The sequence below is a fragment of the Drosophila innubila genome, chromosome X, assembly GCF_004354385.1.
Source record: "Drosophila innubila isolate TH190305 chromosome X, UK_Dinn_1.0, whole genome shotgun sequence".
NCBI classification, from domain to species: Eukaryota; Metazoa; Arthropoda; class Insecta; order Diptera; family Drosophilidae; genus Drosophila; species Drosophila innubila.
The window spans coordinates 16419571-16445499 of record NC_047626.1 but is presented as its reverse complement, the minus strand read 5'-3'; the positions used below and the strand labels follow the sequence as shown (position 1 = coordinate 16445499).

The 25929-nt window shown below is 40.1% G+C and overlaps 6 protein-coding genes across 14 annotated transcripts in view; 3 read left to right on the top strand and 3 right to left on the bottom strand.

Annotated features, from left to right (window-relative positions):
• Window positions 1–11432, top strand: part of LOC117793651 (mucin-17) — a 31442-nt gene extending 20010 nt beyond the window's left edge. For 4 of the 6 annotated variants that reach the window (XM_034634027.1, XM_034634026.1, XM_034634028.1 and 1 more), the window contains exons 2-4: window positions 4082–4405; window positions 4498–4809; window positions 7019–11432. In XM_034634027.1, coding sequence (XP_034489918.1) covers window positions 4348–4405; window positions 4498–4809; window positions 7019–10665 — 4017 coding nt within the window. In that variant the 5' untranslated portion in view covers window positions 4082–4347 and the 3' untranslated portion in view covers window positions 10666–11432. Of the gene's footprint in view, window positions 1–4057; window positions 4406–4497; window positions 4810–7018 lie in introns of all 6 variants that reach the window. The other 2 variants (XM_034634031.1, XM_034634030.1) reach the window with 2 other exon arrangements.
• Window positions 5122–6561, bottom strand: LOC117793653 (probable protein phosphatase 2C T23F11.1). Its single transcript, XM_034634036.1, has 3 exons — window positions 6377–6561; window positions 5955–6241; window positions 5122–5846 (listed from the first exon to the last, which is right to left on the bottom strand). Coding segments are annotated over exons 1-3 (888 nt in total). The 5' UTR covers window positions 6378–6561; the 3' UTR covers window positions 5122–5246.
• A 412-nt stretch (window positions 11433–11844) lies between the features above and the next one.
• LOC117793654 (39S ribosomal protein L14, mitochondrial) lies at window positions 11845–12486 on the top strand. Its single transcript, XM_034634037.1, has one exon. The coding sequence runs from the start codon at window positions 11903–11905 to the stop codon at window positions 12410–12412; it is 510 nt and encodes a 169-aa protein (XP_034489928.1). The 5' UTR covers window positions 11845–11902; the 3' UTR covers window positions 12413–12486.
• Window positions 12478–18872, bottom strand: LOC117793652 (raf homolog serine/threonine-protein kinase Raf). 3 transcript variants are annotated; one of them, XM_034634033.1, is made up of 6 exons: window positions 18272–18872; window positions 16564–17348; window positions 16339–16467; window positions 15096–15236; window positions 14653–15026; window positions 12478–13545 (listed from the first exon to the last, which is right to left on the bottom strand). In XM_034634033.1, exons 1-6 carry the CDS (start codon window positions 18432–18434, stop codon window positions 12963–12965), a joined length of 2175 nt encoding a protein of 724 aa, XP_034489924.1. In that variant the 5' UTR covers window positions 18435–18872; the 3' UTR covers window positions 12478–12962. The 3 variants fall into 3 exon arrangements, with proteins under 3 accessions (XP_034489924.1, XP_034489926.1, XP_034489923.1); XM_034634035.1 differs by having other exon boundaries at window positions 16609–17348; XM_034634032.1 differs by having other exon boundaries at window positions 16339–17348.
• A 1042-nt stretch (window positions 18873–19914) lies between these two features.
• LOC117787451 (importin subunit alpha-like) lies at window positions 19915–23210 on the top strand. Its single transcript, XM_034625989.1, has 4 exons — window positions 19915–19965; window positions 20288–20607; window positions 21008–21572; window positions 22477–23210. Exons 1-4 carry the CDS (start codon window positions 19915–19917, stop codon window positions 22987–22989), a joined length of 1449 nt encoding a protein of 482 aa, XP_034481880.1. The 3' UTR covers window positions 22990–23210.
• Window positions 23211–23411: 201 nt separating this feature from the next.
• LOC117793946 lies at window positions 23412–25656 on the bottom strand. 2 transcript variants are annotated; one of them, XM_034634407.1, is made up of 3 exons: window positions 25550–25656; window positions 23587–25481; window positions 23412–23486 (listed from the first exon to the last, which is right to left on the bottom strand). In XM_034634407.1, the coding sequence occupies exons 1-2, from the start codon at window positions 25624–25626 to the stop codon at window positions 23792–23794; spliced, it is 1767 nt and encodes a 588-aa protein (XP_034490298.1). In that variant the 5' UTR covers window positions 25627–25656; the 3' UTR covers window positions 23412–23486; window positions 23587–23791. The 2 variants fall into 2 exon arrangements, with proteins under 2 accessions (XP_034490298.1, XP_034490299.1); XM_034634408.1 differs by having other exon boundaries at window positions 23645–25481.
• Between the last annotated feature and the right edge of the window lie 273 nt (window positions 25657–25929).

The window sequence follows — 25929 nt, the reverse complement described above, 5'->3', positions numbered from 1 at the left end:
GTACTTCTGATTCGCCTTATTAGCGTAAAGCGGTAAATGTAGGCGCCCCAAATGGATGCATGTAATTGTTTAGGTACATATAAATAATGTATAACGGTAGAAAGTTGCCAATTTTGTAGGCTGCAAAGTTGATTAGCCCCAACGGTAATTTGTTGCCTCAACAACAATTGCGCCCTTTATACACATATCTGGATTCATAAAGGCATATTTATAGAATTACCACTTAAAATGCCAAAAGTAACATTAAAACTTTTAGATTACGAAACTATTAGCTCATCACCAAATCTAAAGATGATAATGATGTTGATGATGAGCTGATAAATGGAATATCTAATGAGATACGTGACTAAGAAGTTAATCGTAAAGCTTTATTATTTTATTTGCTTTATTTATATTCAATTTGCAATCGTTATTTTCAACGTGTAAGTACCTTGTGCATAATTCGAAAGAGTTAGACTAAGAAAGAGAGTTTGCGTATTGAGATCTCCCAATAAATCTGACAAAATATGCATTTAAGTTGGTCATATTCTTCCTCCGTTTTATAAAATTCCGTCAAATTCCTTTTTTTTTTAATTTCTTTCTTTATATTGCTTAATCAACTTTGATTGTTATTAAATGCTTAAGAATTCAAACTTCGATCTTCGTTTTAAGCGCGATAAGAAAAGTGTTGTATAATCATTAGTATGAACTTGTATATTGTATATCTGTAAATAGAATTGATTATTAAACGATCTATTAACATTTGAATTGCTTTTCTTTGCCTGAGTGACTCGTTTATTTATCATGACAACTTCTAGTAGCAAATACTCTATAATATATATCAATAATCAGAAGTTGCAGTTCACTTATGAGTGACTTTATTTTCGACCGATAATGACAACTTTTGACCAAATTAAAGAGTGCATTATATACTTAGATTCAGAAAACGTGTGGCATATATGTTGTTGGTACGTGACAAGCAGATAGATTGACAACCGTAGATAAAAATTCCCTGAATTTATTTGAATATATTCTTTAGCAAAAGATAATATTTGATCAATTTTCAAAGTATTAAAATACATAAAAAGTATTTTATACAATTTTAAATAACCATTTAAATATTTTGAATAATAAAATAACAAGTCCAAAAAAAAATCTTTTTATAAACATGTATGTAATTTAAATATTTAATTTAAGTATGATCACATTTCATTATTAATACTACAAAACTTTTGAGTAATAAACGACAATTTATAACCTTGACTTGATATAATTGTTTATTTGTATATTGCTTAAAAATTTATTAACTTAGTAAAATGTAATGTGAAGTTAATATGTATATAGTATATAAAGTTGCTTGATAATATAATTTATATATCTATTTTCTTCTTTAAATAAATTAATATTCACATAACGTGCACTCTTTTGTTTATCTGTTTAGATAGTTAGAGTTTCTATTGCTTAGTTGTTTTGTCAACTTTTTAATTTCCTATATGGAAACTACCCTCTCTGACCATTTCCCCTCTTCCCATAGCACAGACATGTGATTAACTATTTAAAGCGCGTTCAGCTGTGATTTTTTCACATTTTGTTTTGTATTTTGGCAAGAACCACAACAATAACATGTTTATGGAACGTGATGATTTTAAAAAAAATTTAGCGACGTCGCCTTGTCGCTTGATAGTCGAGGAATTTATACTTACTCATGTTTATTTCCAGTTTAACTAACTGACTATAAAAGCCAACACTCTACGTACTCCTCCCCCTGCCATACTCACACACACAGACGGGGTCTTAATAGCCAAGAGTGTTTAAAAAAAAAAAAAAATTGATAAGCAAAAACACAAAAACAAAAATTCTATGCGATTTTCTTGGCAATACTTGAACGGGGCCGGGTTCCATTTCTCAAGGCATTATAATACAAAAAATAATAATAAAAAAAAAAAACACAGCAATGGCAACAAAAAAGAGTTAACGACAAAATAGAAAAACAGTGAGTAAAATTTAATTAGCCAAGCTAATAGCCAGGCTAATTAGTGTGGCAGCTCGTTAAAAAACCAAAGCGCCAAATCGATTTACAGACGCTTCACTTGAAAAGCGATATAGAGAAAGAGGGAGTGCGATGGGGAAGTGGTAGCGGAGGGGGAGTGAGTGCAGCAGGGTGGGGCAAGCAATCTTGCATATTGGAGCAAAAGTCGAGCACGTGTCTCAATTACACTATCTATATATAGATAATTGTTGTTGTTATTACAACTGCTGCAATTGCTCGTAATTTGCATGGCCAATGAACAAACACACACACACTCACACACAGTCTGGTGTATCATTTAAACTGGGCCATTATACAATCAAAATACTCCCCTAACTATCCTCCCCGCCTCCCATCCCTCCTCTTTCCCTTTTTGCCCGCATTGTGTGCAAATTGAACGCACGCGACAAACAAAAAACGCGCCCAAATCGCGAGGCTGTGTCGCGCGCGTCTTGTGACGCGTTTTGTTGGCGTTACTTATCGCCAGGAGGCTCTAAACACAAATAGAAGCAGATAATGCCACCATAATGCGATATATCCAGGTCGTTATGTATGTGCCACAAACTGTGTGTATGTGTGTGTGTGTGTGTGTGTGTGTGTTTGTTCATGGCTATTGACGACAATCGGCGTTAAGCTCAACGCAAATAGCAACAAATTTAACAGGTTAATTGTTAATAGGGATGGCAGCGTGACACTATTATCGGCTATTATAAATGCAAATTGCAAAAAAAATAAATTGTTTCATTGTTAATAATAATATTAATGCTATATATCTAGGTATCTATCTATATGTATTTATATATATGTATAAATAGAAAATTACTCGTGTCACGACTTTCGTCAGCACATATCAAAAATTTCAAAATTCACACTAGAGATGGTTCAGCATGAATCAACTAGTGCGACACAATTATTAAATATCATATTTATACAATTAGATAGTGTATTAGTCATGGCATCTCAAGTATTTAGAAAAAACAAAAGAATAAGCGTGACGTCCATAGATAAGTCCAAGTAAAAACATTCAGCAGGTACTTATATTTTTTACAGTTGAGGTACGCTGTAAAGAACTAAAAGTAGATTAAACAATTTTTGTTTAGGGAAAATAATCGATTTACTGAGACTTTAAAGCTATTCAGTATGCCAAGCAGTTTTTGTCAGCAGCGCTAAGCTTTGAGAACCGTCTCTAACGGCAATTCTGGACAAATTTATGATCATTATACATATGTACATTCAATAAATAAAGTAAAGAATTCAAATTGCAAGCAGTAAATATTAAAATCAGTCTTTTGATGGCCACAATTTGTAAATATATTTAAAAGTTGATCATAAAATTATTTTATTATGGTTATACATCTTTATGGATATTTCAGCTGTCTAATGACGGTCTTAACGATAAGAATTTCCGCCAGAAATGCGAGTTGAACTATTAAAACATTTCCTCATTTTCCCATTAAAAAGTTAACTTGAATTTACATAGAATATGTGCGTGTTATGGGTTGAAATACCCTTGCATAAGGTATAACAACTTGGTTCAGAATTGTGTGACTTTCATAGAAACGATCGTATAAAAATTTACATTTTGTATGAAAAACTTTGCTGTTTTTTAACTTGTCTCTATCAATATCTTACAGATTTAATACATACATAGTATTGTTTTATACATTCAGAACAAAGTTTGGTTCAAATCGGACTACTGTATTATTAAACTGTTATAGAAATATTCAGTTGAAAATAATAGCAGGGTATCAAATGGTCGGTTTGCCGAAGAATAACTTCTTACTTGATATTTTCTGTATCGTCTGCTCGATAAGAAGGCCATTCATTACACAAGGAATGCGTATTGAAGCTACCTTGTTCACAATTCTTTAGGCTCGCAGTTATCATCATGGATGGGAATTTTATCAGCTCGTTCATTCTCGTCGCTCTCTGATAAGGCGGTTCGTCTTTGCTGGTGCTGATTGTGCTTGTGGTGTTGTGTGTGTGTGTGTAAATGTGTTTGTGTGTGTGTGTGTGGTGTTACCTCGTATTTTCAGTAATCGTAATCAGCATTCGAATGCTTTTCACTTGCAGATTTCGCAGCCCACAAATCGGACGCCATTTTGTAGTATGCTTCAGAAATATTACGAAACATTCTAGAGAGGGGCGTTCAATTGATCAACAAATAACAAGCAAGAAGAAGAAACACCAGACAGAAGGACAAGGACGAAAAAAAAGAACAGATACTCGCAGATAATTGCAGTTTACATTCCAGCAAAAGAGGCAAGGAGAAACGAAGGGTGTGAGGGAGAGAGAGAGAGAGAAAGAGAGAGACAGAGCGAGCGTGCCACGCCCTAAACATGAGCAGCATGAAGGGCGGCTTCTCCACACTAAATCGTTGGTTTGGCCGCAAAAAGGGTAAGTACTTTCTTCCCATTCCCCAATTCTTTCTCTTTTGTTTTTAAATTTAATGTTCAATTAATCGAACTTATCGATAACACAAATCGCAGATAAATCTGGCGTTGGCAGTGCCGCATCCAATGGCAAACTATCGAAGTCAACAACACAGCTGCATCATCTGTCCACGGACACGAACATGCACATCAATGAGGCTAGTCAGCTGGATTATAATCGGATAACCCCCCTGCCCGTTGCCACCAGCAATGCCCCCTTCGAGCAGACCTTTCGCATCACCGTCCTCCTGCCCAAGGATCAGCTCTATGTGGCACGATTGGGCGCCCGTGTGCCGCTCAGCAAGCTGTTATCCTTGGTCTGTGACAACAAACAATTGGATGCCGATAAATATGAGTTCCGAAATCCAGGTATATATTTATAAAACATTTTTCAAGCAATCGATTAGTTTATGTTTGAGTATGTTAGCCTAAGAGGAAGGAATACAAGTCCAGAATCGATCATTACCACAGTTATCGATACGTGATATCGATATGTTATTGAAAAAAGCTTACATGCCGATAAATATGAGTGCAATCCAGCAAAAATATGTCTTATTCTCATAGTTATCGATAAGTGATATCGATAGTTTAATATGAACAACACACTTGCTTCGATTATATACCGATAAAAGAGAAACTTGCAGTTCCAGATTAGAAATCGAATTAAAAAATCGATAGTACTTCGATAACGATTAACTGAACAATTTATTTAAAAAAGTAACTCAAAATTTGAAATCAGTGTTGAACAGAACATAAAGAACATATTTGGTGTGCGGAGCTCTAGGAATGTACATATGTACGTAGTTCTATTGTGATTCGGGGTCGGAGACGGGGCCGGAAACTGGCTCGACTGCAGTCTGGCAACGTGTAATAAGATTGCTGTAGGGTTTACCATTTAACAGGCAAACGAGAATGATGGTTAGGTCGCCGGTCAAATGAGTGATATCGTCGTGGGTCAAGCAATACTGCATGAGTTCGTCACAGATCTTCTTGGGCTGCATTCCCTGTCCAATGCGATGGCGACAGAACTTTAGCACATCTGCCTGTTCCATTGCCCCCCAGACGCCGTCGCAGGCCAGAATGACGAATTCCCAGTTCTCAGTCAACTGAAAGCTCTCCACATCTGGATACGCGGTAAATAGTTCATCCACGGGCTTCTCATGGGCAAGCTTTAGTTCAAAGTCACCAAGTATGCGATAGAGACGAGGCTTCTCCGCCGTCGGCTTGTGCTCCACGGAAAGCAACTTCACCTGGCCTCCAACACTGGCGATGGCACGTGAATTTCCCACATTTCCACAGTACAGTTTGTCCTCCTTAATGAGCACCACAACGGCTGTGGAGCCCACAAAGGGATCGCCACCTCCAGACTCATTTTGTAGAATTTCGTTATCGATGTCCAAAAAACTCTGCAGAAATGATCAAAAATAATACACATTTCGGGACAAAGATATGATGCCCTCATTCAAGGGTATACGAAATAAAAAAAAGAAAGAGATTGTGAATAATTAGCTCACCTCTCTTAGGGCCTTTTCAATGTCGTTTCCCGTGGTATATTCGGTTTGTTGAACAATGATCTCGTGTAAATGCTTGGCGGCATATTGGGCCACCGTATCGCCGCCATGCGGATCAAAAACTGCATAGTATGATGCAGTTGGATCCTCCTTGAGTGAGATAATATATGTGTGTATATCCCGTCTGCCAGGTTGCCATTCACGCACACAACAATTTCCCACAAGGAACTTATCATTTTGACATGGCGGCTCCTCCGGCTCGTTCAAGATATTTGATAATGTATTTTCCACTGCAATAAAAATAATACATATTATCTTTATCGTATTATATGAATATTAACACTGACTAAAAATAATACTGAATATATATTGTAAGAAATCACTGCGCTAGTGACGAAAGCAGCATGAAGAGTGTTTATACTTACTCTTTGAACTGACTATCTTGATATCTTTATCTATACAAATTTGGACTAAAATATAATTGAACTTTGCTTGATAACTTAACTTTTCCTGAAAGAATTAAACTCTTGAATATTATTGAGACTGCTTTAATTTGAAACGAACTAAATGTGCGAGTATTCTCGCTCAGCATTATATGATTTCCGTTTTTTTTAGAATACGAACTGTAGCTTAATCTGCCTGAAAAGTGTATTTATATATTTCGATTAAAAATTAGGCTTATTTTAAATTTTAAATACGTACGAGGAGTGCGTCAAATAAGGTGAAAGATACTGTAAGTAACTGTGAGAGAGCATATTCTATCCTTTTACTACAAACCCAGCAACTTAAAAATAAAATAACCGAATTAAAAATTAAAAAAAAAGAATCTTAATGCCAAAAAATCTAAAGAGGCATTCGAACTCAGGACTCAGGACAAGAGCTTGAATTCCGCGCAGTTTCGTTTACAGACTTGCATAATTCATCCTGGATGAAGAATATAAAATACTTCCAATAGTTCTCTCTGTCTGTAACTTTAACTTAACCTGTCATTAAGCAATCTTTGCTATTTAAGCAAAATAAAGCTAATTAATCTCTCTTGTTTTATCTTTCTTCTGCCTCTTTTGCAGTGGATGCTAGTCAGGTGTACAGCTGCGAGTCGACAATTGGAGCAGTGGGTCTATCGGAGATTCGTTTGTGCCACAAGTCCGAGTCCTACGACAGCTTCAATGCGGACTCGATGCTCAAATTTCAGCGCACGGTCGCTGCACGGGATTCGTTGAGCAGCAGCTCGGACTTTAGCAGCAGTCGACACTCGCAGTCCAAGTTGACGGCCAAAACACCGAGTCCATATAGTTCAAGTAATTCGCTAAACTCGATGGATTCCACGGGCATGAATTATACGAGGACGCCGGTGGTGCCACCAAAGGCGCTTGCACCGCCGCCCCGTAAGAAGCGTGTGGCGCCACGTCCACCCAGTCAGCTGATGATACCGGAGCAATCGGTGGCGCAGTTTACCACAGAGCGGGACAGGGACAGGAACAGAGAGAGGGAGAGGGAAAGAGAGAGAAGCACAGAGCCCGCTTATGCGGTAATTGTAAAGCGTCCACAATTATGCATGTCCACGCCCAATTTGGCCAGCACACCCGAGTTGGAAACGGAACTGGTGAACGAGCTAGATTGCAATGGGAACAGTGCCAAGACGCTGGATGGTGGACACTATGCGACGCTGGAGATCAAAACCAATGGAGGATTGCCGGAGCCAACGCCACGCAAGCGTTTGATACAGCTGAAGAAGAAGACGGCGCCGGCACCACCGCCAACAGATGCAATGTCAGCTATGTCGGCGGACAGCATCTCGCTGGCCTCCACAACGGCGTCCATCACTGAAATGGCACCACAGCCGGCGCCAAGGATAACGACGCCCAATCCCGCTCCGGTTACACCATCAGCTCCCACTCCTACCCCGAGCCCTACCCCCAATCCCAGCACTAATCCTGAGGAGCAGCTGCCACCGCCGCTGCCAATGAGTGCAGCGCCACAGTTGTCGACAAATCAAAATGTCTCCAAGGTGCTTTTAAACCGCACGCCAACTCCAGAGCCGCGTTCCTTGAGCAGCGCCAACGAGGAGGAGGAAGAGGAGATGGAGGAGGGAGAGGGGGAGGGTGAGGAGGATAACAATGATGCCGCCTCCAAGCAGGCAGATTCTGGCATTGGTGAGCCTGTGGTCACACCCCTGAACTCCACATCGCCATCTCCCGAACCGGAGCCACAACCCGAACGGGAGAAGGCATCAGGATTGCAGTTAAAGTCACAGCTGGAGTCCAGCTCGGAGGATGAGGAGGCCATCAAGGTGTACAATTTCAAGACCAGCTGCGAGACATCGCTGAAGACAGCGCAGGAACAGCAGCTGACCAAAGTCACAACTCTGGCGGAGCTCAAAGTGCTGACAAAGTCGGTAGGGGAGGGGGAGGAAGAGGGTGGTGCAACAGAGGATGAAGCAACGTCGGAGCAACCGACACCGAACAGTGCCAGCGAATTGACATCGCTGTCATCCTGGAACTATGCTGTACCCATTTCACCGCCACCAGATTTTTCCGATACACGCTCGAAAGATCGAGGAAATAATGTGGCCAGTTCGCCGCTGGACGAGATCGTGGATGAGCTGTCGTCGATCATCAATCAACAGCGTCTGGACACGTTGATTCGACAGGCGCCGGAGCAGTCACAAATTGAAGCCGCCAAACCGAATCGATTGGCCAACTTTAGTATTGCCTCCATTTCCAACGGATGCACTACAAGATCTGGCAACTCCAGCAGCTCCAGCAGCAGCACAGCGACAACTCCAACGACTCCGAAGACCATCATGCGAGCGGATTCCTTCCAGGCGGTGGGACAATCGGGTTTGGGATTACGTTTGCGCAGCTCCTCGCAGCTGTCGTTGAACAAGCTTGAGATTGGGAATGCTAGTGGAGGTCTGCATCCGAGACGCTCCTCCAGCGAGCTAAGCATTGCGGAGTCACCATCGCTGCAGAGCTTGGAGCTGATCAAGACCATATTGAGCAACTCGAGGAAGAACAGCCTGGCCGATAGTCCGGATAGTCCACAATCAGGTCAACTACAAGTCCAGCTTGAGACATTTGTGAAACCAAAGAAGAGCCCATCCACATCCACACGCTCACTTTCAAATGGCGCCGCATCGCCTGTGTCCATTACTCCAACTTCTGCTGTCGCCCCAGCGTCATCTTTCGTTCCCGCTCCTGCTTCTGCTCCTGCTCCATCTTTCGCTTCGCCTTCGCTTTCTGCTCCTGTTGCATCCGTCAGAGCCAGTCCAGTGGAGGATATTTTAGCAGAGCAACCGGCGCAGTCAGTTTCTAGTGCATCCACAGCGACTCTCTCATCCATAACATTGTTGTCCCCCTCTCCTGCTAGTCCTGCTTCCTTCGTAGAGGCAGAGAGTCAAGTGGCGATATCTCCTGTTACTTCTCCAGCTCTTTCACCCTCCCCGATTACCTCTTCCGCTGCTTCCTCTCCAGCTTCAGCTTCTGCTCCTTCTCTCTCCCCTGCTCCTGCTTCAACTTCAACGCCTGCTCCGGCTCCGGCTCCTGCTCCTGTTCCCGCAGCCAAGCCGCTGCCCCCGACCTACCGCTACTCCGGTCCGCCCAGCATCAATTTCGCCACATGGAGCGAACGTCCCAAATCACAGGTGGCCATTAAAAATGAAGGAGATTACATATATGGAGGTGCAACAACAGCAGCAGCAACAGCTGCACCACCTGCAGCACCACCAAAGCCCGTTGCAGCGCCTGCAAAGCTGACCATTGAGGTGGCTTCGCCCATCTTGCGCATGGGAATTCCACGCAAGGAATATCATGTGCCCATTACGGTGAAGCCGCTGAGGGATGCGAATGAGGAGCTGGAGAGGGAGCAGCAGAAGCAGCGGGAGATGCAGGCGAATCCAGCACAGAAGCCGGAGCTGCCTTCGAGGGAACCAATGAAGGAGTCACAGAGGGAAATCTTGCGGGAACCACTGAGGAAAACTGTGATGGAATCACAGAGGGAAATCTTGCGGGAACCACAGAGGGATCTCGTCAAGCCCTCAACTCTGCCACGTCCAGCGAAGAGCAATCGCTTCACGTTGCCCGCACAAGCACACAGCACAATCACATCACCGACATCCTCAACCACGACAACGACAACGATGTTGAATGCCACGTCGACCAATTCGTTGCCACGCCCCCTGTCCACGCTGGAGAGGAAGTCGTTGCAAGCGGAGCCTGTGGCGGCGCCATTTGGACAGAACACGTTGCGTCGCACTGGCTTCAAGGAGCGCATGCTGGCCAAGGAGCAAGAGGAGAAGGAGCAGGCGTTGCGTGTGCGCGTCTCTGTGAACGGCATGGCCACGCCCATGCCCACACCGACACCCACGCCCACAGTCACAGCAGCAGCAACAACAACACCAACAGCAGCAGCAGTAGAGTCAAAGGCAACGATCATCAGGAGCAGCAAGCTAGAACTTAAGTTGCAACAACAGCAGCCAGAAGTGGCAACGCCAGTGGCAGCGCCAGTGGCAACTCCCATGCTGCAAGTGAAACTGCGACCGACCAGCCAAATGCCAGTTGCAACATCCTCGCCGCCCCCTCCACCGCCAGCGGCACCACCAGCCCCCGCCAAGGCGAAACCCATGCGAAATGTGGGCGTGGCAGCGCCAGATCCGCGCACGCAGCTCTTGGATGCGATACGCAACTTCAAGCGGGAAGAGCTCAATAGGGCCTAGAAGCAAACTTGCAAGAAAAAGCTGCAAATATTGGAAACGAAATGCACAAAGCGAATGCGCAAATTTTTTTGTCAAATTTTTATTTTCTTATCAATTTTTCCATTTTTTTTTTCTTGTTTTTTAATTTTGTTGTATCTATTGTAAATAATTAACAAGTGTTGTTATACATGAAATATTAGTAACAATTTGCTGCTTGGCGCGCTTAAACAATTTAAACATATATAAATATATATACATAAATATTTTTTTTAACTATTATTAACTTCTTGTTATGAACTATGTTTTTTTTTTTTACTGAAAGGAAAAAACTTTGTTTTAGTCGTAAGGTCACTAGAACCCAAAAGAAAAGTAAAAAGAAATGAATAACCCACAAACAAAGCGAGAAAAATGAAGAGCGAAAAAGCAAAAGCAATTATCTACAATACGTCATATGCTATCATCATATTTTCTATTTTATAGTGAATTATAGTAACCAATTTTCTAACCAATGGGACTGGTCTACTTAGTCGTGTCAAAGCAAAAAAAAAAAGAAAGAAAAACTAATTCTATGTTAAATAAAGCAAACAAAAAAACAAGTAATCAACTAATAGCACAAAATGCAAATCGAGCGATAAGCGAACGAATAGAAGGCGTTATTTACATATGTATAGCGCTAATAAATTAATATAAATAATTACACACATACACATACATATATTGTGCGCTGTAATTAGTTGCATATTGTATTGATAAATTAATAAATAAAATGATTTAAAAAACCTGAAAAACGTGCAGCATGTAAAAATTTGATATGGCGCCAAATTAGCTGAGAGCAACGCTGCACATCGATACTTCAAGCAAATATCGATATCCAGTGTGCCAAGTCAGCTTTTTTTCGGCCCTGAAAAGCTGGCAACAATGGCTGCAGCAAAAAATGAAATGTGATTTGCCGCCAGTTTGAAATTATTTGAAATAAGCTATCTTTTATTTATGTGTGCTCGAACAGCTGGTTGTTGTCATCATTCTACACGTTCTGTTCTCTCCAGATTACCATATAATATTTAAAGTTACTTTAAAATAACAAATTTAAATTATACTGCTAAGTCAATAGTGACGTCACGGTTGACTAACGTGCACAAGTATAACTTATCGATAGCAGGTGTGAACGTGCTCTCCATATATCGATAGATATTGTATAATTGCATTTGTTGTGTTGAAGAAATCCGAGGCAGGAAAACGACGGAGCCTTTGGACCAAAATGGCACAAATCCTGTTGAGAAACATCACCAGAGCCAGCAATGTGACACTGCTCGCCAACACGACGGCACCCATCAGCTTGGCAGTCGCCTCCAACACCAGATGTCAGGTACACACAACGCCGGTCTGCTGTGAGATACGGAAATTGGCCCGACTGCGGGTCGTGGATAACAGTGATCTTGGGAAGCGTGCAATGGCTGAAGGTCGTCCACCCCGCTGCATACATGTGTACAACAAACGTGGCGTTGGCCTAATTGGCGACAAAGTGCTTGTGGCCATCAAGGGACAAATGAAGAAGGGTATTCTCGTTGGCCTCAAGCAGAAGCAGCGACTGAAGCAACCGCAATTCGATAGCAACAATTTGGTGCTCATCGATGACAATGGCAGTCCGTTGGGCACACGCATCCATGTGCCGATACCCACTGTGCTGCGTACCATCCTCAAGGAGAAGACGTTATCAAAGGGTGCCGATTACACAAAAGTGTTGGCCATTGCCAGTCGTTATGTTTAGCAAACACATTTGAATTAATGCCGAAAATAAATATGTAATGTAATGTAATAAAGAAAACACGTTCATTGTTATAGTAATAAGTAGTATATTTTTGTTTTGTTTATAATTGTAATTTATCGATCAGCTAGTTTAGTAGATGCCTAACGTATGTATGTATGTGTATGTAATGTTTTTGTTGGTGTATATGTCTGTGTGTGTGTGTGTATATATTTAAATGTATGTACATATGCGCGATTTAGTTTACAGTAATAGTTATTATTTTCAGTTGTTGTAGTTGTTGTTTTTGATAACAGAAATGCACTTTGAAGGAGCACTTGCGTTAGAAAGAGAGAGCGCAACACACGGAACTGTCTCGCCTTGATTCACAGCTCTCTATCTCGCTCTGACTTGTTTGCTTTTACGTGAAAGAAAAAGAAACAAGAACATAAAATTTTGAAAAGCATCCTCCCTTATCAATGGGGTAAGTACAGGTACAGCCTCCTCCTTCTCCACCTTATCATCATCATTCTCCTTCGTCTCCATGTAATCTCCACCAGCTCCTCTGTATCTTTTAGATATTTCCGGCACTATTGTAGAACTGAAAGTTATTATAGTTCACCGGTGTCTTGGGACTGGGGCACATATAGAGAAAATCATCGTTTTGCAGCTGGGATTGGGTTAAATTTGGCTCGCTGGCGCTGCGATGAATCTTGGGCAGCGTCCGGAGCATATTCTCCAGCATGTTCAACAGCGGCCGGAACAATGGTCGCTCTTTGGGATTGTATTTGATGCAATCCTCGGCGAGACGTTTCAGCGCCTGTGGCGCATCCGAGCGCACCTGACTCATGTCCGGACGCAACAGACCACGTCCGACCATAAACAATATCTGATCCTTGTTGCTAATATTGCGATATGGCAGACACTCGGCCAACAGTTCGTACATGACAATGCCAAAGGCATAGACATCTGATTGAAATGAATAGGGATTCAGTTCCTGCATGCGTATCACTTCCGGTGCCATCCATAAAATGCTTCCGGTCGGTTGATTCGCCTGCTTTTCGCCAGACCAACGTGTCTTGGCCGTGGCCAAACCAAAGTCCCCAATCTTCACAGACAGATCCTCGTGCAAGAAAATGTTGTTCGTCTTAAGATCCCTAAAACGAGCAGGAGCAAGAGTTTCAATTCAGTTTTTAACATAAATATTTACAAGTAAAAATAAAAGACATACTATTGATATTGAAAATTTTAAATCTCAAGTTTTCACTTTTAATGAACTCCTTATATCATAATTAGTATAAAACAACACTTAAAACTTGGTTCTGGGACGTTTCATTTTCATGCGAAATTGAACAAAAATTTCGACTTGAAAAGTTACTAGATCCAATGTCTGACAACTTCAATCCGTCATAACTTTGTCAAAACTAAACCGATTTTCAAGTGGAATGTCATTTTGATCATGGTTTGGCCTTTAAATTCATTCTGCATTTAAATTTTATTAATTTAAAAAAAAAATAATTTTTTGATAGAATTCGATATTGATGGTAAGGGTACCCCCTTTGAAATTTTGAAAATTCAAAATTTTAAATCTCAAGTTTTTACTTTTAATCAACTCCTTATAGCGTAATTAGTATAAAACGGCACTTCAAAGTTGATTCTGAGGCCTTTCATTTTTTTGTAAAAAATCATGTCAAAATTAAGAAATATTTTGACTTGTAAAGTTGCTAGATCAGAGGCATGAGCAACTTCAATCCGTCATAACTTTGTCAAAACTAAACCGATTTTCAAGCGAAATGTCATTTTGATCATGGTTTGGCCTCTAAATTCATTCTGCATTTTAATTTTATTAACTTTAAAAAAAAAATAATTTTTTGATAGAATTCGATATTGATGGTAAGGGTACCCCCTTTGAAATTTTGAAAATTCAAAATTTTAAATCTCAAGTTTTCACTTTTAATCAACTCCTCATAAGAAAATTAGAATAAAACGGCACTTTAAAGTTGATTCTGAGGCCTTTCATTTTTTTGTAAAAAATCATGTCAATATTAAGAAATATTTTGACTTGTAAAGTTGCTAGATCAGAGGCATGAGCAACATTAATCCATCACAACTTTGTCAAAACTAAACCGATTTTCAAGCGAAATGTCATTTTGATCTTAGTTTGGCCTCTAAATTCATTCTGCATTTATAAATCATACTCTTCTTTAATAATTCGAAATATGTTGCCCACTTCTAACAATATATCATCTTGCTGTAGATCTCACCTGTGTATGATATTCTTGGCATGGAGATAGTCCATGCCCTGTGCCACCTGCCTGCCAATGTCGATGAGTGTGTTGAGCTTGAATTTCGTCTCGCTGACGTGAACATGCTTATAGAGACTGCTGCCCTCACACCATTGGGTGACAATGGCCAGCGATGGCTTCGATACGCATCCCATGAACAGCAGTATATTACAATGGCGTGTTTTCTTCAACATGGCCACCTCGTTCTTGAATGCCTGCAACTGTGCTGGACTTGGTGTCTTCACCTTCAACGTTTTCACTGCCACGGAACCATGCCAATGGGCACGATAGACGGTGCCAAAGGAACCCGATCCAATCAGTGGACCAATCAATATTTCCTCCGCTTGGATGTTCTGTCAATTTAAAAAGGAATAGCTCTTGTTATCTGAACTTACTTTAGTTAAATTGAGTGATAGACTTACCCAATTCTCCTCAGAATTCTTGGCATCACGCGATAACAGATTCTTGTTGCTTTCATCAGCGGATCGAGCACGTGGTCGATTATGCTTCAATGTGCTGGTTGGCGAGGACTGTGTCGAGTTGGAGTGATCCGTGCAGGGATGCTGCAAGAAAAAGGAGCGAATAAGTACCTCATGTGAATTTCCAAAAACAATTAAAAAAAAAAAACACATAAATAAAGGCAGGATAAAGGATACAATTTAAAAAAACCAAATTACTTACCAAAAATATATTTAAAAAAATTAAATATAAAAACAATTATAATAGTAAAATGTCCTGTGTTAAATATATAGATAAATTAATTTTTTACTCTTTGAAAATAAGATAACCTTGTAGCACTAGTAATATTAAGGAAAAAGTAGCTTTGATTATTTCTCTTATGAAATTATTGAGCGATTACAATTTTCTGAATTTTCCTTTTCCTAGTTCCTTTTTGGAGGATAATACAGAAGTAGGAAGAAATGCAAAGCAGAAATCAGCATTTGGTGTTAAGCTGTACATACTATATAGATGTCTTAGAAAAGTTTAAGTCCAGCTATGAAATCTTCGGCAAAGATATTCTATCTATCTGGATTTATTATTTCTAAATACATTCTATTCGTTTGACTTGACAATATCATAAAGTTGTTTAAATAGAAATTTATAAAATGGGTTTAAGTCAGGGTATCAAACCGAATCGAATATCGGTTTTAGTTAGGGTTTCGCTTATGTTTGTATTTTGGTGTTTATCGATTTCGTAACGGTTACTGTTTTTTTTTTCTTTTTTTTTTTTTAAATTTCGGTTTTAAACTACTGGTAAAAACAAAAATTCTTTGATTTCAAAAATGATGTGTTTAATAAGATCAATATTTATATTTTAAATCTATATTAGTTTGATAAGCGATGATTACACCTTAACAACATAATTGAATCTAATTCTTGATTGATCTGAAACTAACAGTTTTACATGAATCGGTTACGAATCGGCTATTTCGTTTTGAATAATTTCGGTTTATCGATTTCGATATAATCAGGGGTTATACAGAAAGCGAAATTATCCGAAAATCCTCCAAAACTCCATACATTTTTGTGAGATTTTAGGTTGGTTTCGTTTTCTAGGGCTTAGGGTTTCAGTTACGGTTGCGGTTACAGTTTCGATTACGATTTGAATGCCTGGGTCTAAGTGTCAAATATAATAGTAGGTGAGGAAAGGGAAAGGGTACTCACTGGCAATGGTGGCCTGGCCTGCATGATGAGACTGCGCTGCGTTTCCGTTGTGAGGGGTCGGATGTTGTTGATGCAAACATTGGGCGCGGAATTGGATCGATCGTCTTGGCTGATGCGTGGAGGTCGGCCCTGTCGGTTGGCAGAAGGTTTAGAGCTGCTTGTGGCTGTTGTTGTTGCTGTTGTGATGCTGCTGCCGCTGCTGCTGCATCGGCGGCTGCTACTCACATTGAAGCGAACGGCATTGCCGCGACCCGTAACGGGCATACCAACCGAATTCTCTGGATAGGATGAGAGCAAACGCTCATAGTAGCTGTCAACGGAGAAGGGCTGACACAATAATGGCACCCAGCCGACGCATCTCTGATGGAAACGAAAGTTGCATTGACTGCAATAGAAGCCCGTGAATAGGAGACGTCGACATCCCTCACAAAACACCAAGGAGAAGAACGTTTTGCGTATAAACTGATGCTTGATGTGCGGACCCAATGGGAATTTATCCAACAGCCGGACATAGATCTCCTCCACATGCAATGTGCCAATGTCCGTGTTCCACGGAATGATATGTCGTCCACTATGAGGCGTTGTGCTCACCTCGCACATCGATGGCTCCAGCTGTCGCAGCTTGAGCGCCTTCATCAATGCATCGCAGAGTCGTGTCCCGGCAACGACTTCGACGGATGTGCGCTGTTGATTGGGTAAATGGGCACGCAGAAGAACCTTCGGTTGTCTGGTCAATGTGCCACATTGACTCGCCGTGCCCGAACCAAAGCCTGAGCTCGAGATTAAACTGTCGCTCAGCTCGTGGACATGATGTCGCGTCAATTGACGCTGTTGTTGCAAGATTTGCGTTTGATTTTGATAATGCGGCTGATCCGTTTGATCATGTTGCTGCTGTTGAACTTCACTCTGACTCTGACACTCCTCATCCTGTTGCAGTGCATTCAATTGCTCCATCAGCTCATGCTCCTTGGCCTCCAGCAAGTGAAGTTTCGAGGTCAGCTCTTGGTATTCTAGAAAATATATTAAGCGTTGAAAAGATAATGAATAAACAACTGATGCTCTTCCATTTGAAACTAATCACTTTTACAGCAACACTATATTATAAATAGTGGTCTGATTTGAAACAAATTTAATCAGAATATTATGGACATTACCAAATACACAATACGTGAGAAAGGTTGTTGAGATATCTCAGGAGACAGCCAAGGTTTTCATATAAAAATTTGACTTACAACAGATCATTTCTATGGAAGTTATAGTATATAGGGATCCGATTTGAAATTTGATCCGGATGTATGAGACTATAATAAATACACTACGTTTGAAATTATAAATTCATATAAAAGTTGGATTTTTGACTTAGTTATTTTTTATATAGTGATCCGATCCGTTTGATTCCAAAGATGTGTAGCAAATTTCATAAAGAACATTTAAAAACAGATGGACAGAAAGATAGACTCGGTTTATCGATATGATTAGGATTACAAACAATTGCAGAATGGTAGCCCAAATTCATAATCTACGATCAATTTTAATGTGTTTTCAAGAAGAAGAAACTATAGTTCGTAAATCAATTCCTGGTCGTCGCTTTTTGAGTTGAAAAATGTATTATTTTAAAATTTTCAGAATGTTATTATTAGCAAAGCTTATTGGTATAAAAACTCTTGTTAGAATCAGGACTTTTGAAGTTTTATAGAATCAAATGACCAGTTGATCTTAAAACATAATTTTCGTCCATGCAAGGACTTCTTAGAATTGATCGTGGATTACGAAATTGGGTTACCATTTTTTTTTTGAAAAAATCGATGCTCTCTATTAAACAGTGTTTAATGCTTTACACTTTTCGTGACACAAGTAAAATACCCTCTTTAAGGGTATAATGAGAGCTTATTGATAAGATGGATGGGTGTGTGTGTGTGTGTGTTTTGCCCACCTGTTAAGTACATGGCTGGTGGCTCCTGGAGATTGGCAAACTTGGCATTGAGTGCATCGATGTTCTCCCGCGTCACATGCTTCACCAGCTGCACATTGTGGAGTTCATCGGCGAGTGGATCGTAAAGTTCGCTGTCGCTTTCTGTTGATGATTCGCTAGACATGTTGTCTGGGTTGTAGCAAGCAGCTTCTTGTCCTGTCCGGTTCGAACTTCGAACAAAAATAACAACAAAAATAAAACAACAAAAACTCAACACAACAGCTGCCTGACCATGACCCTGAACTTTGTCTTTGCTGTTTGTAGTTTGCAGTTTGCAGTTGTTGCTTTGCTATTTTCTTTGCTTTGCTTCTTCGCTTATGCTTGTTTGTTTGCGCTTGCGTTTTACAATTTTTGCTCGCTTGACACTGGATACCACCCACGTCCGTATCCACTTCTTCTAGAATCACAACCACATCCAGAGACAGCAGAGAGGCAACGGCGACGGCGATGGCTGCTGCTGGCAGCCAGCGGCTGCATTTTTTTCACTCGCCCGACTTTTAATTGATTAAAACGCGGCTCGCGGTTGCTGTTTCTATTTCTACTACCTGCTACTTCTGCTGCTGCTTCTTCTGGTGCTGCTTCTGCCAGTGCTGCCTGCTTTCAGAAAAAAATAATAAGTTGCCACCTAGCAAAAGTTTCCGATCTGGCTAGATTTTTATTACCTAAAAAAGCTAAATTTTCAAATAAACGGCAACAGTGCTGCATTGCGTATATTTTTTCGAGCTATCGAAATATGTTCATTTGAACACATATCAATAACGACTACCAGCATCACTGTTGCCAGCTTAGCTATTTTATAGTTAGTTTTGACTACTTTTAAAGTTCGATTGCAAGAAAAATTTAAAAATATACATTTGTCGGAAATTTGGATATTTTAAATATATATTCATGTGTGTTACGCTATTTATTTTTTAAACTATGCAAAAGTGCACACTGAAATGATTTCCAGTCAGAAACAGCTATCTTTTCCTCTAAAAAGTTGGCAGCACTGCTTTGAATAAGTATCGATGACTACCTTTGTATGTACCTCTGGATATTTTATCACCATTCTTGTTTCAATTCAAAACAATTTGGAAACGCTATTAATCGATCAAATAAATTTTGTTCGCCAAAAATCGATTTTGATGCAAAGAATCTGCCCTGGTGTTACTCGAAAATTTCAATATTTAAACCTTAAGTTACCTTAAGTTTCAGCATTTAATCAACCCCTAATATCGTAATAAATTGAAATTGTTTCGGTTTCAGGAAAAAATTTTATAAGAAATAAGTTGACGAAAATTATAAAAATAGACGATTGATTAAATACTTTAAATTAAAATACTGTAAATGAATGAATTAAATACTAATAACATGAGTTAAAAATAATGATAAAGTAGGCCATAAACAAACTTTCGTAGCACATGTGATAGGAAAAAGTATTTTCTTAGCCTACTTTGGACACCGTTTGTTTAAAATTTCAGGTCGAAAATTGTTGCAATCGAAGTAGGCCTTGACCTCAGTCTTAATCTCCGTTTCAGCATTTCAATATTATTTACAGTTGTGAATTGTACGAGAAACAACATCTTTTAAATTATCAGAAGAAAATATAAAAATATTTTATAAATATGGATAAGTCGGAAGAAATTGGTTGCAATGGTAAAATTCTGATCAAGAAGGTAAGTTGCGATAGAGCTGCAAGAGGTCAATGCGAATTTCGAATTATCGACAAAGATCATTGCATCATGCAATTTGTTGGGGGACAAATAATCAAGCATAAGGCCCGTATGGTGTAAACTAGAAAACGTTCTGATAGGTCTAAATTCATAAAATAAAAGGTGCAGTAAAGAGAAGCAGAAAACTTTTCGTCGCCGCTTTTGGCTTATGTTATTGATTTTTAAAATGGCGCGCACACAAATTTATAAACATCGATGCTTTGTTTTTATTTTATCTCACTTTTGATCGTGGTCGGTTGTTTTGTTTTTTTTTTTTACCATTCAGGAGCCATTTTCGCGCGCTCGTCCCCACGAGGTGATCATTGAACTACGCAAATCGATAAAGGAGAATCGATTGTTCCAGCGTCGCAGCTTCATTGATGAAGATCTATCATCGCCCCTCGAGGAGGACAACACCCAGTCGCTGGTGGAGTTGTCGATGGATGAGATTGTAATTGCCATTCACAGCGAAAATGAGGAGTACCAGTTCTTGGGCATGCAGCAGGCCCGCAAGAAGATTAGTCACAAAGGAGCTGCACCCATTGATCTGATGATCGGATATGGTATTGTGCCCATAAGCATACGCTTCCTTCAAAATACAAAAAAGTAAGTCAAGGATTTTTAAATTCTTTCGCGAATCGATACTATTCGATTTTATACACTTAAATCGATTCAAAATAGCTCAGTTTAAAACTGTCGTCATTTGATATTTTTTATGTTTTATTTAGTTAGTTTTAATCCATTACATTTCGTTTGCATTTTCGTTCAATATATTCTATATAATTTATTTAATTATATTTTATTCATTACATTTATATAATCTCATCCAAAATATGACACACTTATTGATCTAAAAACAACGGTATACTAAAAAATCGATGCTTTTACATCACTTAATGGGAGCATTCACGAGATAAAAAAATCGATTTTTCAAAAGAATCGATCTTCAGATAATAATAAATACAAATAGATTTAAATGTAAACGATTCTTATTGCTTTTGGACAGCACCGCGCTGCAATTGGAGGCCGCTTGGTTATTGACCAACATCGCTGCTGGCTCAGTAGAGCAAACGCGCTACGTCATCGATCAAAATGCAGTGCCGAATTTGATTGCCCTGCTGCCGACAGAGTCCTTCGAGGTCGCTAAGCAAGTCGTGTGGGCACTGGCAAACATCGCTGCCAATGGTAATGAAGAACGTGACATTGTCATTCAGCACAATGTTATCGATAAGATTCTGCCTTTAATGGGCGATGATATGCCCATCTCTTTTCCACGCACTATTGTCTGGTTGATATCGATTTTGTGCGAGGATCCATTGCCGCCTTTTGAGCAGGTCAAGCGGATGCTGCCAGTGCTGTCGCAACTGCTGATAGGTGAGGAATCTAAGGTGCAGTCCAAGGCCTGTTGGATCTTAGCTAATGTGGTGAAGTCCGACAACCTTATTCAAGCAGTGCTTGATACGGATGCGGTGCCAAGACTGGTGTATCTCCTCGATACGTGTAGTAATTCTCGCGTCATTGTGTCAGCCTTACGATGCATTGGCAACATCGTTTCCGGAACAGATCGGCAGGTCAGTAAGTTAATCTCTCAAATGCCAATTGTAGATACATAGGTATTCTTAATAGGTATATTAATATAGCTTAGATTTCGATATGAGTATTGATTCCATTAAACATTTAATATAATTTAATCAACTATAAATTTTTATTAAATAAGTTAAGATATACAAATTGATTTTTTGTTTATTAAAAAAATTATTTTTAATTATTAACATTAATTTAAATATTTTAGTATAAATTGTATATTTAATTTATAAATAAAAATTAAAACAACTCTAATTTTTCACTATTATTTTTAAAATCAAAAAAATTAAAAATAATTGGAAATTTTATTGTGCTTATATGTGGACTTTAAGGACATATTATATAAAACGTATTGAACCACACATCGTGAATGTTCTTAGATTTTTACATTACATTTTTGTTTTAAAAGCTAGTTTAGATTTTTATTACCAAAATTTAAAAAAAATTTTGCTTCTGATTTTCGTTTTATAAACTGAAAATAAGAGTTACATTCAGGGGAGCCACAAAAATCGAAACCAACCGAAAATCTCCTAAAAATGTATGGAGATTTGAGAGCCTTTCGGTTGGTTTCGTTTTCTGTGGCACCCCTGATTATGATTTTTAAATAAAAATTGAAATTTAATTAATGAATAAAATAATTACATAAATTTATCGAAAGAGAATTGAAATTAATTGAAATTATTAATCTTTGCGATCCCTGCATTTAATACTATCGATTTGGTCAAAATACATATTTTAGTCGATATGTTTTACGAAAAACGGTTACAAATAGCGTACGATAACATTGCATAATCATATCGATACTGATATTATCGTCTGCAAAATAATATCGCTTATATTGTCGCAAAAAATAAGTATCGATATCGATGTATTAATATTTTTTATCAACAGACCGATGCGGTGATCGATTGCGGTGTTTTACCCACACTTGGCAAATTGCTGCAGCACTCGCATCACATCATTGTCAAGGAGGCTGCATGGATTCTGAGCAACATAACGTGCGGCACTCGGGAACAGATGAGTGCTGTACTGGACTCGGGCATCTTTCACCAGATACGCCATGTGCTGGACAAGGGAGGAGCAAATGCTCAAAAGGAGGCAGCTTGGGCCGTAACAAATGCCACCTCATCGGGTACAGCTGATCAGATTGTGGAAATGTTTCGCGAGTACAAGTTAATGAAGCCGTTCCTTGACTTGCTAGCTGCCACAGATCCCAACACCATTCAAGTGGTTCTCGGAGGAATTTCCAATCTCTTTGGAGTCTGTCTTAAATTGGGGGGGATTGAGAATTTATGCGTGATGATCGACGATTTGGGTGGTTTTGAAAAGTTGCATGCGTTGGAGCGCCACGAAAATGAACAGGTCCGAAATAAGACTAACGCCTTCATGGATAAATATTTCTGAAATCTAATTGACGCTCCTACACCATAATCAATACACCTTATCACACACACGCAAACACATTTATACATGGACAGAAGATAAATTCTCTTTTGTGAATTTCGGCCATGAAAACGCATCTTAGGCCCATTGTCTTCAGAGCTTTCATTTCCATTTCACTCTTTCAACTGTTCTCAAAATACTTACTATTACACCCTGTCAGTTACAGGGTGTCACACACACAAGGTGCAACCTGTTGCGTTTGCATGGCCGAATGTGCTGTTATTTTTTAGTATGTTTTATTTCATTTGGGAATTTTATGTTTTTCTAAAAACAATTAACAAATATTTGTACATCTGAGGTAAATTTATTTGTCAATTAGTTATACTCACTTAAACAAAATCATAAAAAATAGGCATTACAAGCTACTTTACAAATATATATTAGACGGTTTATGATTTACTTGTTTTTATTTCAATCACAATCACATGATAAAACGCATAATACAGTTATATTTTCAGCTTTTTGGGCATTACAGATAATTATATAGTAAATGTTTGACGTTATATGTATGTATATGTTAAAGAAAACTATCTCCTGATAAAACGCATGACAATTCACCTGTTTAGGCATTACAGAGTACATGATAAAACGCAAGACAATTCAGTTAAATTTTCACCTGTTTAGGCATTACAGAGTACTTATATAGTGACATTATATGTATAATTTGTTAATGACAATAAAGTTAGATTTTCAACTGTTTAGGCATTACAGAGTACATGATAAAACGCATGACAATTCAGTTGGACTTTCACCTGTTTAGGCATTACAAAGTACTTATATAATAGACTCCTTTGCATGTGGAGCACTTGAGTTTGCGGCAGTTCTTTAGCTTGATTGGAGCTGGCTGTAGAGATTCAAAGTACTTGGAGACGATGTCCAGGATGTCCTGACGACGTTGCTCGAGGAAGTCGATGGTACAGTGCTCATAGTTGGTGATGCAGTGCATCAGGATGCGATAGAGCACCAGTTCGGTGGATACAAATGTGTTCAATTTGCGATCAATGCCGTCCACATTCTGTTCCACAAATGTACGGGTCAGTTGCAGGAGCAACTGCGTCGCCTGGTCACTCAAGTATCTCGTCATGCCATCGAGCACATCCATGAAGCTGGCCAAGTTGCCGATCTGCTGGACAAACTTGAGGCCAAACTGAGTGCTCAGCTCGGACACATTTAAACGCATCTCTCCGCCGGCGCCGGGAATAATGAAACTGGGCAACAGACCAGCTGCTCCCACAGCGCCCAGAAATGTGGCACCCTGTGCCAGATGAGAGTGAATCTTGTGAAGGCTGAGGAGCGTCTCCTTGATCGGAATATCGTTAAGAGTGCGCACAATGTCAAACTTGAACTTCTTGGCTCCCGTTGCTGCGGAATCACCGCTGTGTAGCTTGGAGGATTCCTGCGAGATGCGATTCAAGACCTTGCGGGTCTGATGACGCAGAGCACGGCGCAAACTGGAACCGTTGGTCACCTTGGCGGCAATGCGCAGATTGTTCACCGAGTGCGTGAATATCAGGAGGCTGGAGGCAATCTGTAGCATATCAAAGCTGGTCAGCGATTGATCATCGCTAATCTTCAAGTACAGGTCATAGACGCCATTGATGACGCCGGTGCCGGAGACGACAATGGAAGACACATTAATGCCCTTCACAGCCAGCTGCGTTGCCAGACTGGTTTTACTGCCCAGCACACTGATGGCTGTGGTGGCTCCCGTGGCGCCCAGACCGACAACGCCTCCAGCCACGCCCAGCCAGCTGCTGCGCGCCTCCCGATCCCGCAACGAGGTGCTCTGCGAATGCCAGCGACGATCGATGAGCCGCGTGGCGGATCGAAGGGTGCTATAGGCTGCCGTAGACACGCCCACAACGGTGGCGGCAATGAGAATCGGCGCTGCCACGGGCAGAGCCAAAGTTGCAGCCACGGGCACAGTGGCCACCAGTCCACCCACAGTCGCAATGCTGTCGCCGGCACTTAGAATCTTCTGTTTGATCCACGTCGAAGGAGTCGCTTGCACCGTTAGCTGCACCTCATCCCCGCTGAATGTATAGACGCCTTGTTTGGGTGCAATCATCGTGCCCTTGGGCAGTGCATTATTCCGCACATACTGCTGCCAGTTGCCATAGACACGTCCCTCCTCATCGATGAAGATCATGCAGCAACCCTCGCTGTTCTCTCCCTCTCCCTCCCCCTCGCCCCTCAGGCACTTGCGCGTCCTTATCACGGGATGGCAGCTGAAACTGGTGGACTGCAGTGCCAGCTGGGAATCCCTCTCACTGCTCACCAGCACATACACAATTGTGGAGAGTAGTGTTCGATTTGTATATATACGTTGTTTCCACACATTATCAAAGAGTTGCTGACGCTGCTTGGCCAACAAATTGGGATTCTTCACGTTGCTCTCACAGATTATGTTCGCAATCTTCAGTTTTAGCACATCCGACTGTTCCGGCGACAGACTGCAAACAGCATTGAATTAGTGTGACAATTTATATATGTATACATATCCGATTTATTCATCACCCACGAGTCCCAAATTATTTCAGAGCGCAATCCGCTGCTCAGCGCAAAGTCCCGTTGTACGTCGAAGGCAGTGCGCGCCATCTTTGAAATACACACACACAGCAATGAAACAGCACACGCATAGGACAAATCATCGATATATCGATAGATCTATTTTTGTGATGATATATTTTTGGGCGATATTTTTTTGTGCGATATGTTTTCTAAATATTAACTACTGTGAACCGACTCGACTATAAATAGATTAAATCGATTTTAATTATGTTATATTTGAATGGTCATAAGCAAAAGACCGGTAAGTTGAAGTCTAATTGTCAAATTGCTCATATCAAACTTTTATTTTTTTGATAAATTAACTAAAAATAATTAACTATTTATTAAAAA